The sequence below is a fragment of the Protomyctophum parallelum genome (genome assembly GCF_964188405.1).
Source record: "Protomyctophum parallelum genome assembly, chromosome: 9".
NCBI classification, from domain to species: domain Eukaryota; kingdom Metazoa; phylum Chordata; class Actinopteri; order Myctophiformes; family Myctophidae; genus Protomyctophum; species Protomyctophum parallelum.
In genome coordinates this window covers 44181303-44194996 of record NC_139706.1, presented here as the reverse complement: position 1 = coordinate 44194996, position 13694 = coordinate 44181303, and the positions used below count along the sequence as shown (strand labels likewise).

Below are 13694 nucleotides of genomic sequence, written 5' to 3'. Positions count from 1 at the left end.
TTCTCTCTCTCTCTCTCTCTCTCTCTCTCTCTCTCTCTCTCTCTCTCTCTCTCTCTCTCTCTCTCTCTCTCTCTCGCCCATACTGATATTTGTAAGTGCAACTGCATTGGTTGCTGCGCTAACATCGTAACAATATGGTGTCTATTATGTTCTAATCTTTTGTTGTTGTTGCTAAATTCGTCCTCTTCACTACAGTAATTTCATTTAGGGACACTTAAAAATCCAATTATCATCCATCTCTCTCGCTCTCTCTCGCTCTTGCATCGGTCATCTTTTGGTCTAATTCTTCCGTCATACAGTCTGGAGGCACGGAAGCTCTCAAAATGATCTGCGGTTAAAGCAAATGTGACGCCTCCTCCCCACGTTTTGTGTTTACGGTCACGTGAATGTGTCCTAATATAAATCAAAATTATCCTAGCTTGGTGCTGAAAAAAAAAAGTATAGATATCTTTTACAATATATTTTCATTAACCGAAAGTTCAAAATATTTTTTAGTTCCAAACTCAGCATTCTTTGATTTGTGGAATAGTTCTCTGGCTACACAAGACTCCCATGTCTAACTCTTCCTGTAACTGCAGTAATGAGAGCTTGCACACATCGTTTTAATTTCATCCACTCTTTTATACATTTTAATCGTGATTTGACAATACAGTTGATTCTGATTCCTTCTCTCCTTCTCCTCCTGTGCGTGCGTACTTGCGTGCCAGGAATCCAGCAGAACCTGCACGTGGTTCTGATCATGGACTGCACCAACGACAGCTTCACCATCAACTGTGAGAGCAACCCGGCCCTGTACCGCCGCTGTTCTGTCCAGTGGATGGAGGGATGGTCCGAGAGCAGCATGAAGAAGGTGAGAGAGGGAGAGTATGCACAGACAAAATCAACAACCTAAACATCTTTACCTAAACTCATTACCTTGTTGGTCTATATCCTGCTGTTGCCAGCATTCAGAGAGGTTTCCACTAGTGTATTATGTGACGCCACGATCCAAGACGCGTGTGGGTCCTTAACAAATGTTTTTTGTCCTATTGCGATAATCCAGTGCAGCTGCAGGCTGCGCAGTATATGTTGTGAAGTGACAATTTATGTTAAAAAAGCAAAGAAAAAGTGATCAAAAAAGGTCATAGGCCAAATAATATTTTATATAAGAAAATAGCCAATCTACAAGCTTCACGCGAGGCATTATGAGCTTGCATATCGACTTTTTTCAAAATCTGTACTGTATCTGTGGAATTGATCAAGTGGGCTGAATAGGTTGAGAACCAATGGCCTAGTGTCCCTATAGAGCACTGAAGTCTGACGTCACTTTCAGTAGAGGGCGTCAGTCCCCAGGTTCATGTATTTTTTTAGTTGCATTGAAATCGCCATAGGAGGATTTTTAGATTGCTTCATATAAGAACTGTGTTTGAAAAATCCCGGCCGCTTCACTCATATGGATATGAAGAATCAACTGACTGAGAGAAAACGCTAATGTTACTGCTACTGAATTAGTTACATTTTCGCTAGAAGCAGACTGTATCATATATGAGTGACTGACTGTTGCAAACGATACAGAGACACCTCCCTGACAATAACGCAGAGACAGCTTGTTTATTTTTGGACCACAACGCTTAAGATCACCCCATGTTATTCTCCATAGAGAAATTATTTCTGCGAACCAGGGGAATCGAAGGGATGAGCGAGTTACGTCAGGACTTCGGTGCTCTATTCTGGGGCACACATTTCCCAAAAGTAGCAGATCTATTAGCTCATAGTGTGTTGCGTTGTGAGCTTGTACAAAAGTAGGTTGCTGGACCGTATTAAGGATGGTGGTGTGTTTTCTGTAGCTAAAAACAGTGTTTTTAAGGATGGTGGTGTGTTTTCTGTAGCTAAACACAGTGTTTTAAGGATGGTGGTGTGTTTTCTGTAGCTAATCAGTGTTTTTAAGGATGGTGGTGTGTTTTCTGTAGCTAAAAACAGTGTTTTTAAGGATGGTGGTGTGTTTTCTGTAGCTAAACACAGTGTTTTAAGGATAGTGGTGTGTTTTCTGTAGCTAAACACAGTGTTTTAAAGGAGAATTCCATGCTAGAATGCTTTCTTATCTTTCTTACCTTTCTTTGTAGTTGTTACGTCCCCACCAAAGAGGTCCAGGTGTTTTTTTGTGCAAAAACTCCTTATTGGCTATTTCCCCTACCATAAGCATATCAATGAATTGCATTGCATTGAATGGGAATTGAATGGGGCTATGGGGTGTTGTGCTAATTCGCTTATTTCCATCGAAAGAAGTAGTAAAGTGTGCCGCTTGGGATATTATTTACATTATGAAGAGAGGATATATACAAAGAAATTATAATTTTGAGCGATGGAAATAAGCGAATTAGCACAACACCCCATAGCCCCATTCAATTCCCATTCAATTCAATGCAATTCATGTAGGGCTCATGGTAGGGGAAATAGCCAATAATGAGCTTTTGCACAAAATAACACCTGGACCTCTTTGGTGGGGACGTAACGACTACAAAGAAAGGTAAGAAAGCCTTTTAGTATGGAATTCTCCTTTAAGGATGGTGGTGTGTTTTCTGTAGCTACTGTAAACACAGTGTTTTTAAGGATGGTGGTGTGTTTTCTGTAGCTAAAAACAGTGTTTTTAAGGATGGTGGTGTGTTGTCTGTAGCTAAAAACAGTGTTTTTAAGGATGGTGGTGTGTTTTCTGTAGCTAAAAACAGTGTTTTAAGGATGGTGGTGTGTTTTCTGTAGCTAAAAACAGTGTTTTAAGGATGGTGGTGTGTTTTCTGTAGCTAAAACAGTGTTTTAAGGATGGTGGTGTGTTTTCTGTAGCTAAAAACAGTGTTTTAAGGATGGTGGTGTGTTGTCTGTAGCTAAAAACAGTGTTTTAAGGATGGTGGTGTGTTTTCTGTAGCTAAAGACAGTGTTTTAAGGATGGTGGTGTGTTTTCTGTAGCTAAAAACTGTGTTTTTAAGGATGGTGGTGTGTTTTCTGTAGCTAAAAACAGTGTTTTAAACTATATATATATATATATATATATATGAAACAAAAAAGGGGATATCTAACCACGACCTATACAAATTGGTCCACAACCCAAACATTAGTCTCGACCAACTGTTTGGGAAACAGAGGACTATGACCAAGACACACCAACATTTTGCTGCTTGTGCCTCTGACAGATAATCCCTCTTTACACACACAAACAGCCGGTCGGTCATCAGAGGCATCTACAATGCTGACACGGATGGTGGCTGTGAGTGTTTTTAAAAGCCTGCGCCCAACGTGGGGCTCGAACCTGAGATTAAGAGTCTCATGCTCTACCGACTGAGCTAGCCGGGCCTGTTGGGGGATATGCTGCACCCTAGGGAAATGTGAGACCCCCCATTTGGTCTGACCTTAGCACTGATACACACTTTACACACACATATACACACAGTCCGTGTGTATATGTGTAGGGATCCTCTCCCTACACCGCTGTACATATGCATTATAAAAACAATACATAACTTGGGACTTGAATAATTTAATTATTACTCAAAGATTTGTATGAGTGAAAATGTTTTATTTTCTTTTGTGTGTGTGTGTGTGTGCGTGTGTGTGTGTGTGTGTGTGTGTGTGTGTGTGTGTGTGTGTGTGTGTGTGTGTGTGTGTGTGTGTGTGTGTGTGTGTGTGTGTGTGTGTGTGTGTGTGTGTGTGTGTGTAGATACCTGAGCTCCTGCTGGCCAAGCGGGAGGTCGATGTGGACAAGAGCGATGGAGAGCAGGGCGACAAGAGGAAGATCTCAGGTAGGAGTGACACACACACACACACACACAGTCTCTCTTATCTTGTTTACAGGCTGTAAAGCCGCACAACCAAGGGTTGTGTGTATATATATATATATATATATATATATATATATCAGTAAGACTCCCTGAGGGCGAGAAGCGATGTCACGTGCACGCATCCGCCTGGGTGACGGCAGACTGCTGGGCGACCACTGGCGCTTTTTCAACATATGGAATGAATTATGTACTGGCTATATATGGAGCGTGTCTTGAGTGTCCAGGGTTTGATGAGGTCAGCTCAACATATGGAATGTCAGAACAGGTCAGCTCCATATATGGAGATAAGGGGGGCAGTGTCTTGAGTGTACAGGGTTTGATGAGGGCCCAGGTAGGGCCGGGCCTTAATTTTCGGGCATGTTGAGAACTCTACTAATTATCATCATAATTTTTCGACCGTGGTCGAAATCATGGATTTCACAATGCCACGCCAGACATTCGGGTCCTTCATTGCCATCCCCAGTTCCTGCTTACTGATGCATCTGTCCCTAGCGATGACAAGCTGGTATTTGCGCGATGGCAGGCTCTCAGTCAAATCTGGTCACACATCACGGATAAGATACAAACACTGTCGGTGGTGGAAGAATAAATTAATACATACATGGAAATCAATGTGTTAAAAGCCTACGCCCAACGTGGGGCTCGAACCCACGACCCTGAGATTAAGAGTCTCATGCTCTACCGACTGAGCTAGCCGGGCCTGGTGTCAACATGACACACACCACCTTTTCTCTTTTCACACTGAAGTGTGAACACTTTGCATTGACACCAACACCCACTCCCACACACAGCATCATCATGTTCGTCCTTCGCTTGTGATGATTACCAAGTGGCTTAAAATTTGTCCAATGACAGTTCTTCACAAGTAATGCAATTTCATACCAAGCAACAACAGGCAGGCACTTTATGTATGACTGCTGTACTGAATGAATTATTCCGTATGTAAAGATGTGGAAACAGCTGAAAGTTTCCAGCAATTGAAATGTAAAATGAGCCCTTATCCCAGCCAGTCTTCATCATCATTTTGATGATCTTGACCACGGTCGAGATCATGGATTTCACAATGCCACGCCAGACGTGCCATCCCCAGTTCCTGCCTACTGATGCATGTGTCCCTAGCGATGACATCAGGGAACGACAGTCTTCTACCTCTGGTCTGCTTTGAGGCAGGATTCCAGAGAAGAAGGGAAGATATAACCTCATTGTCAGCTCTGTAGCAGTGGCTGGCAAACTGTGTTCTTCTGGATCGGACTAGTGAAGAAACACGGGGAAGGTATATTAGATTAGTCGATGGGTGGCTCTTCCAAGAGAGATTTTGCACTCTCATTAGAAGGTGGGTGTAAGTGCCATCCAACCGTTTCTCTATTAACACATTGTATGCTGGGCTATTCTGTCAGGCGGTGCTAGGTGGTGCTAAGGGATTAACATTGAACGAAGGAACGTTTTCGGGGCCCACAGCAAAATGTTATCTTATAGCGAGAATCACACCGCATACATCAAAAGAAAGCCTAACTTGTCCACTTCTATTTTAAAATCACACCCCTGTGAAGTGAGCGGTGCAACTGTTGTACTGCTCACTTCACAGGGGTGTGATTTTTATTATTATTACAGTATTCGTTTTTTTCTTATGAAAGCAGAGAGTCTTCTGTTTCATACGGTATATACTATGTACATGTCGCTATAGGCCTTATTTTGGGAATATTTAGTTGTTCAGGTCCATGCCTTCTCTAAAGTTCTCTCTGGTGGGCGCAAGCTGCATTCAATAACCAATTACTGACAAACTGTACATGGGATCAATGTGTACTGTTTTCCTCCTAAAAGTAGACATTCAGGGCTTTCATTCGATGTATAGTATGTATAGGATATTAATTTTTTTGTGTTCATATTTACAGTATATCTGCCTGTCAATGTCTGACTTTAAACCTTCATAACTCTGCTTTCATGATGATGATGATGATGATGCGCGCCTCGCCTAATCTATCTCACAGATCTGCTTGCATTGACTCGATCGCAGTAACAGTCTTGATACGTAGGCTATAAAAAGTCCCATTCCACCGTTCGGTTCAGAACTATAGTATACATAACGGTGAGAGAGACGTTACTGAATGGGTGATGTGGGTGGTTTGCGAGCTATAGGAGACATGTTTGGGCATGCCTCTCTCTCTGGACACCCTCTTTGAAGCACTTAGTTTTCATCACTCCCCCGTAGGAGCGATGAAGCCCGGTGGTGATGACACATCGACGAGGAAGGGAAAAATGGCTTCCACAGAACACAACGGTTTAGGATGAGGAAATGTGTATTCGTTATACATTACAACCGGGTCGATGACGTCCCCGACACGTTCATTGCGGTCTTATCACTGCAATTATAATGAATAAAAAAGTGTTAGAATCAAACGATCGAGCTAGTTATCGCTGATCCGTGATCGTGCTGCCCAACGGAAGACATGTAACCCGGCCAGCGGCCAGTGTTTTCATGGCAGTCCCTCGATAATGTGATTTGTTTGTTAGTTCATAATATGAAGAAGGAAACATGCAGTCCATGTGTGTTGCAGACGTTATGCATTGACGATCCGGTCACCGGTGCAGATTATTCACGGGCAAGTCGATGATTACTTAAGCAGTTCAATGCATATGTTATCCGAAACGGAGAGAGAGACAGACCCCCCCCCCCCCCCCCCCCATCTCGTAACTCGCAAGGTCCACCTCCTCGGGAGAAACCATTGAGAAACAGGAGGGGAGGGGGGAATCGAGTGTTGTGGTGTTTGGTGAAATATTCACACACACTAGATCATGGGCGCGTCCATTTTAGATCCCCCCACTCTACACGTAGAGGAAGCGGCCCGCCCATAGACGGCCGTGCTCTTTTCAGGAGGGGGGGGGGCTTTTTTTCCCCCTCGTTTTTCCGGATCACACGACCGGATCTTTGAAGATGCGATCGGAGCCACTTTATATGTTGTCCGGGCGCATAGAAAGATGAACTAAAGTATTCAATAAAAAAGCTATATTTGCGTATAGATACGTGATCCGCAAACGGCGATCGGCTGACAAATGACGTATAGATACTCACTCCGCAAACTTTGTGTTAACTTTGGGGTGGGCCCGTTTTGAGTTTGAATGGACAGGTATTAGTCAAAAGGGAGAGGTCGAAGAGGAAGGACAGATGGGGAAGGATCAACATATGGAATGTCAGAACAGGTCAGCTCCATATATGGAGATGTTTCACACTGTTTCTGGCCGGCTCCATATGCAGATCTAGGTGATGATCCAGTCTTCTCCATGTATGGCTATCCAGGGTTTGATGAGGTCAGTGTCGTGATCTTCATATATGGAGACGGCCATATATGGTGTGACGTGTCACAGGGAGTGATGCCGCGAGGCGTGACCATATATGTAGGCTTGACACGACACACTGACTGACTGACGGGAAATGCAGGTTTTCATACTACACATAATCTATTTATTGACATACACAGTACACACACTAGCCCTAACCCTCGTGTCCCCACAGGTCCCAGCCAGGGGGAGCTGTGTCATCTGTTCCTGCAGATCCACGAGTCGTGCAGGGAGCACGGCGCCACCCCCAGCCAGTACATGGCATTCCTCCATGTTTACACGTCTATATACAGCAGCAAGCAGAGCCAGCTCACCACCAGACAACACCATCTGCAGGTACAGCTAGCGCTGTTCTCTTATGTCACGGGTTCCCAACACTGGGTCGCGAACACTTTTTATGGGTTCCCTTTATTTTTGTTTTGTCTTGCATTTTGTTTTTTATTAGTATTATTGAAATAAAAAAACAACAAAAAAAAGCATTTTTCATGAATTATAAACAACAAATTCCATGTATTAGAAAACAAAACCCATTTAGACTTGAGGTCGATTAAAAGAAATAGCAGATCTACAAGCTCATAGCATGGCACTCAGTGGTGTGCTATGAGCTTGTAGATCTGCTATTTTCCAACAGCTATAACATAAGTATAACATAATGCTTGAAACACCAAAAGGGGTTCCCGTCCTGAATGGGTTAAGTAGAAGTGAAGAAAGCCGATCTACAAGCTCACAACTCGACGCAACGTGACACATTTTGAGCTTGTAGATCTGCTATTTTCATTAGTTTGGTTCCCAGGGGGACATCAACTTTCTCTTTTGGGTCATGGGTTAAAACGTTTGGGAACCACTTATCTAGTGATTTTTACTTATACGTACGTGCACACGTTGCTCTCAACCCACACACACACGTCACACGCATACACTGTACTTACTCACGCACACACGCATCCGCATTAGGGGTGGGACCATACTGTACATACATACATACATACATACATACATATTTTTGCCCACCCCTAAATCCGCACACACAAAAACGACCTCTCACTATGTCAGCAGGTACAGATGCAGTCTCACACACAGGTCAGCACACACACACACACACACACACACACAACAACGAGATGCCAGCATCGCTAGAAATGCGAAACAATATCTGGCTATGATACTGGCGGCCTAGATCATAATATCCAAACTGCACTCACAGTTGACACATAATGGACATCTAAATTCTATCATGGTAATATCTGGTCCCTGGACATTGACAAGTTGATCTGGACCAGCAGCAAGTGACGGAGATGAATGGTCATTCTGGCTGATGAAAACATCTCTAACTTCAGATCAAAACCATTGCAGCATCAGTGCCTAAATGTGATTGGCTCTCCGTGTCCTTAGGCGGGCGTGTCCAAGCTGAACGAAGCCAAGTCATTGGTCGACGAGCTGAAGAGGCGGGCCGCCGAGCAAAGCGCGCTTCTCAAGTCCAAACAACAGGAGGCAGACTCTGCCCTCCAGGAGATCACCACATCCATGCAGGTGTGTGTGTGTGTGTGTGTGTGTGTGTGTGTGTGTGTGTGTGTGTGTGTGTGTGTGTGTGTGTGTGTGTGTGTGTGTGTGTGTGTGTGTGTGTGTGTGTGTGTGTGTGTGTGTGTGTGTGTGTGTGTGTGTGTGTGTGTGTGTGTGTGTGTGTGAGAGAGAGAGAGTGTGAGTGAGCACGCGGCGGGATGGCAATGCAAAATGTTCACGCTTCAGTGTGAAGAGGGCAAAGGTCAGACCAAATCCAGGCCGGTGTATCGTGTTTCTGCCAGGCCCGGCTAGCTCAGTCGGTAGAGCATGAGACTCTTAATCTCAGGGTCGTGGGTTCGAGCCCCACGTTGGGCGCAGGCTTTCAATGACACAGGGCTAACTCACACATGCATACCATGCTCCATACAGAGTCAACGAAGGCACAAGCAGCAAAATGTTGGCATTGCGTGCTAACAACAGCTAGACCTTTGCAATATTACAAGAGAAGAATATGAATTGTACTGGACTGTAATGAAGTAGAATGACATGAATAAGTGAGACTGTTGGACTGAACAAAGATTGCCCTAGAAATCTGTCCTCAACAGAGGAAAACACCACCCTCCAGGAGGCTCAACTGTGATGCACTGAAGTCCAAGCAATCAGCTCAGGAAAAAGATAGCAGACCAGCTCTGTCCAAGAGTCCTGAAACTCCAGCAGATCTGGACATCAGCTCTATGGCAATGCAAAATCTTCACGCTTCAGTGTGAAGCGAGCAAAGGTCAGACCAAATCCGGGCCGTGGGTTCGAGCCCCACGTTGGGCGCAGGCTTTTAATGGCACAGGGCTTACTCACACATGCATACCATGCTCCATACAGAGTCAACGAAGGCACAAGCAGCAAAATGTTGGCATTGCGTGCTAACAACAGCTAGAAGAATATGAATTGTACTGGACTGTAATGAAGTAGAATAACATGAATAAGTGAGATAAAAGATGAGTTTATGAATAGTTTAAGACACTCTCTAACCCTGTTTAAACCCCCCTTAGCAACCACGTGCAATGTGCAGGATTAAGAGAGAGAGAGAGAGAGTGTGTGTGTGTGTGTGTGTGTTAGGGCTGCACGATATGGACAAAAAATCATATCACGATATATATGGCAGATATCTCGATATCGATACGATGAAGATATATCGTGCAGCCGTAGCTGACACCGTCGTCGGGAGATACTCCAGACCTGAATCGCCAGAACATATTTTCTTAATAGGCGTGGCTAGCGATGCAGGGCTGGAGCCAGGCTACAACAGGACAGAGGGACAAACGAGTGATTGTTTATTTTCCGAGGGACACAGGCTAAAATAGAGGGCTGGCTTTAGAAGTGGACGATATATTGTCGAGACAATATATCGATATGTCGACGATATATCTATATCGCGATACCGTTGCCTTTTTTGCGATACTGATATTGTGCATGTTCATACCTCGATAACGATACGATAACGATATATTGTGCAGCCCTAGTGTGTGTGTGTGTGTGTGTGTGTGTGTGTGTGTGTGTGTGTGTGTGTGTGTGTGTGTGTGTGTGTGTGTGTGTGTGTGTGTGTGTGTGTGTGTGTGTGTGTACGGTCGTACTGCAGTCTCCTGCAGGCTACTGTATCCTCATTTCAACTTCCGAACAAACTACACTATATGACTTCCTCCCGTTGGGCTTCTTGGTCTGTCACACCCTCTCTCTCTCTATGTCTCTCTCTCTCTCTCTCTCTCTCTCTCTCTCTCTCTCTCTCTCTCTCTCTCACATGCAACTCAACACATTTAGCTGCCTTTTGCATTCCATAGATCATTTCCCAGTTTTGCTTAGATAATAACACCCGCTCTCTCTCCCCCTCTTCTCCCTCCCCCTCTCCCCTCCTGTCCTGTCCTGTCCTGTCCTGTCCTGTCCTGTCCTGTCCTGTCCTGTCCTGTCCTGTCCTGTCCTGTCCTGTCCTGTCTGATGTGAAAACTCTTTCATCTCACTGGCAGTTTTTCAGTTTCAGTTCCTCATTATGCATTGTGACAATAAGGATGGATGCTGAACTTTGCCCATTAGTTAAAATCTTCTCTCTCTTATCTCTCCAAATGAGGGGGAGGAAGGAGAGAAACAGACTGATAATTAGATCTCCCTCGGGGCTGTAACGACTGTGTGTCCTGAGAAGGACAGAGATGAAGGGCTGAAGAGGGGGCTAGATATGGGGAAATAGTTAAGGGAGGGAATCGAGAAATTGGGAGGTGGAGGGGTGGTTTGAGGTGAAGACAAACAGGGAGGAGAGAGAGATGAAATAAGTCATCATATAGTTTTTTTACTAAAGTAAAAATAACTATACCACCATCTATAAAAGTCCTGTACTTTAGTAGGGTAAAAGTACAAAAGTATTGACATCAAAATATACCTGCAGTAGAGCTGATATAAAATCATGTCATGATGTGACACGTTGTGAACTATATATATAATAATATAGTAATAACTATATACTATATAATAAATTATCTATGTTGGGTTGAGTGGCCAAAGTATAAAATAGGGTCAGTGTGCTGTAATAATAATGCAAACCTGCAGCATAAATACTGTAGTAACTAAAGCTGTCAAATAATTATAATTGTAGTGGAATTAAAATGGAGTAGAAGTATAATGTATCACAAACCGGGAAACACTCACTCAAGTACAGTAAAAGTACCTCAACATTATACATTAGTGCTGCACTTGAGTAAATGTAATTTCCACCACAGAGAGAGAGAGGGAGACTGAGACGGTTCCACTGTGTTAAATGCAGTCTGTCTGTCTGTCTATTCCTAAACCATACTATTTAATCTTCATTGACATTCACAAGAGACTCGGGGAGGCAGACCGAAATGTTTAAAACCTCCTCCTGTCGTAGAACTAATAGAATGTCTGTAAAAACAAAAGTAAAGCGGCAAGTCTCTCAGGTAACAGGAGTCAGAAGAGGATAACTTTGTTATAGGACGTAAACCCAGTGGTGTCATGTCAAGTCTCTCAGGTAACAGGAGTCAGTGGTAGGGGCAGCGGTGGCCGAACGGTTTGCGGAGCGCTCTTGATATCTGTTCTTTGATGGAGGAGGAGGCATTCTTCTTGTGTGCAGAACAGCTCACAGCAGCAGTAGCCTACTGGAGCCATAGGCCCTCATTTATCAATCGAGTGTAAAATATGCCACAGATTCGAGTGCAGGTTTCGTAGTACACCCACGTCGCCACGGCATTTATAAAGTGATCGCAAACAGCTGATCCTTCCTTAATTTCGTTCTGACGTTAATAAATGTGACGGCTGAAATTTATCTGGCACGCCCTATGAAATCAAGCCTCGCCCTCGTTTTTGCGACTGAACACATGAAATACGACTTGTGGGAACCATGGAAAAAATGTTTCTCCCGTGCCTTGCTGCCCGCCTCTCTCATACACACACACACACACACACACACACACACACACACACACACACACACACAGAAGCACACGCAACTTTCAAGCCCAACTAACTGGTGTCTTGTTAAATAAATAAAGAACGAACACCTGCATGAATTAAATAAAGTTGTAGGCCTACCCTGTCTGTTTCCCAGTCTCAACTCGCTTGTCTTGCTTTTTTTAATAATATCATAATCACATATGCCGCATCACCGCATGCGCTCCAAAATCATCTCACAAGGCGTGATACTGCGCACTGCTGTGATATTAAAGTCCTGTGGGTGAGTGTCCGTGATGCCTGCATGAGAGATAGGCTATCATGTCGTCAAGGCAGTCATAATCAACGTTTATGTAGTGATTTGATCATTGATGAACGAATCATAAACATATGGATGAAGGCTTGCTTGCATGTGTGCTGGTATGTGTTGGCGACGCACGCCGCGGTCCCGTCCTCCCGACCCCTGAAAATGATCTCGCTTTTATCTGAACTGTCAAAACTGTCAAAACCTGTCTAAGCACTTATTTAAATGGTGAATGATTAAGCCCCTTACACCTATAGCCTGCTAGTACTTACTACAAATAGGCAAGCTGTATGCTTGTCATTGTCACTTGGAAATAAAGGCGTGCAGTCCATTTATGCCTTTTTTTTATAATATCATAATCACATATGCCGCATCACCGCATGCGCTCCAAAATCATCTCACAAGTGCGCTCGCATAACAAGGCCAGTAAAGCACTGTTTGATTAAGCACAAACTAATACATTGTAAACATGTTATATTGTTTTTAATTTGCGCGATTACTGTAAAGTTGGAAAGTTGGAAATCTCTCTTTTGTTTTTTACATACACATACCGTTTTATATTAACATTTTAGGAGTGAAAACATATGTTTAGATGCCTGTGACAGCGTGTCAGCAGTTCAGACAAGGCTGCTCCGCTTGTGTACGACAGAAAAACAGCCAAGGACAAAGCTACGCCAGCTGCCGACCAGACGTGACTTTTTGTCCTACTCAAGTTCAATTTCACGCTTTGCCGGAAATGGTAAATGTCGAAAATGTCGGTAATTTCGGCGTGCACCCATATTTTGGTGTACGCACGGTTGATAAATGAGGGCCATAGTCTACTGCTGTAAGAGTGCATGCTTACCGTACGCGCAGGGACGGAACGGACGGTGCACGTGCGTGCACGTCAAAAGAATTACGGGTACCACGGCATGGTACTGCGTTCTACGAGCATGACACCACTGCGTAAACCTTGTATCTTCATATTTCAACATTTTGTTTTATTAGTGTTTTCTTTCCCGTAAATGAACACCCTACATCATCATACAAGACTGTCGCACAACATTTGCATAAGTAACTAAGCTTGTAGAATCTATTTCACTACGTTAATTTAAAAACAAGAATTTTATATAAAAAGAGAGGGTTTTGGTCATATCCACCCGGGTATAACAGAATCCCCCTCAGGATCCTGTTCTAAACGAGGACAGATGTACATAATGGATGAGCTTTAGAGACATGTAGAGATGATTCTACATGCTGTCGGCTGGAGACCTTGTAAGTCCAAAACCGTTCCGCTTTCATGATTATTTAAAAAATAA

General features: G+C 43.8%; 1 protein-coding gene across 1 annotated transcript in view; it reads left to right on the top strand.

Moving 5' to 3' along the window:
• The window catches only part of dync2h1 (dynein cytoplasmic 2 heavy chain 1), a 389827-nt gene that overhangs the window by 90800 nt on the left and 285333 nt on the right, over positions 1–13694 (top strand). Inside the window, exons 57-60 of the mRNA XM_083773699.1 lie at positions 708–850; positions 3689–3770; positions 7321–7481; positions 8538–8675. Of these exons, the coding sequence (XP_083629825.1) occupies positions 708–850; positions 3689–3770; positions 7321–7481; positions 8538–8675 (524 nt within the window). The remainder of the gene's footprint in view (positions 1–707; positions 851–3688; positions 3771–7320; positions 7482–8537; positions 8676–13694) is intronic.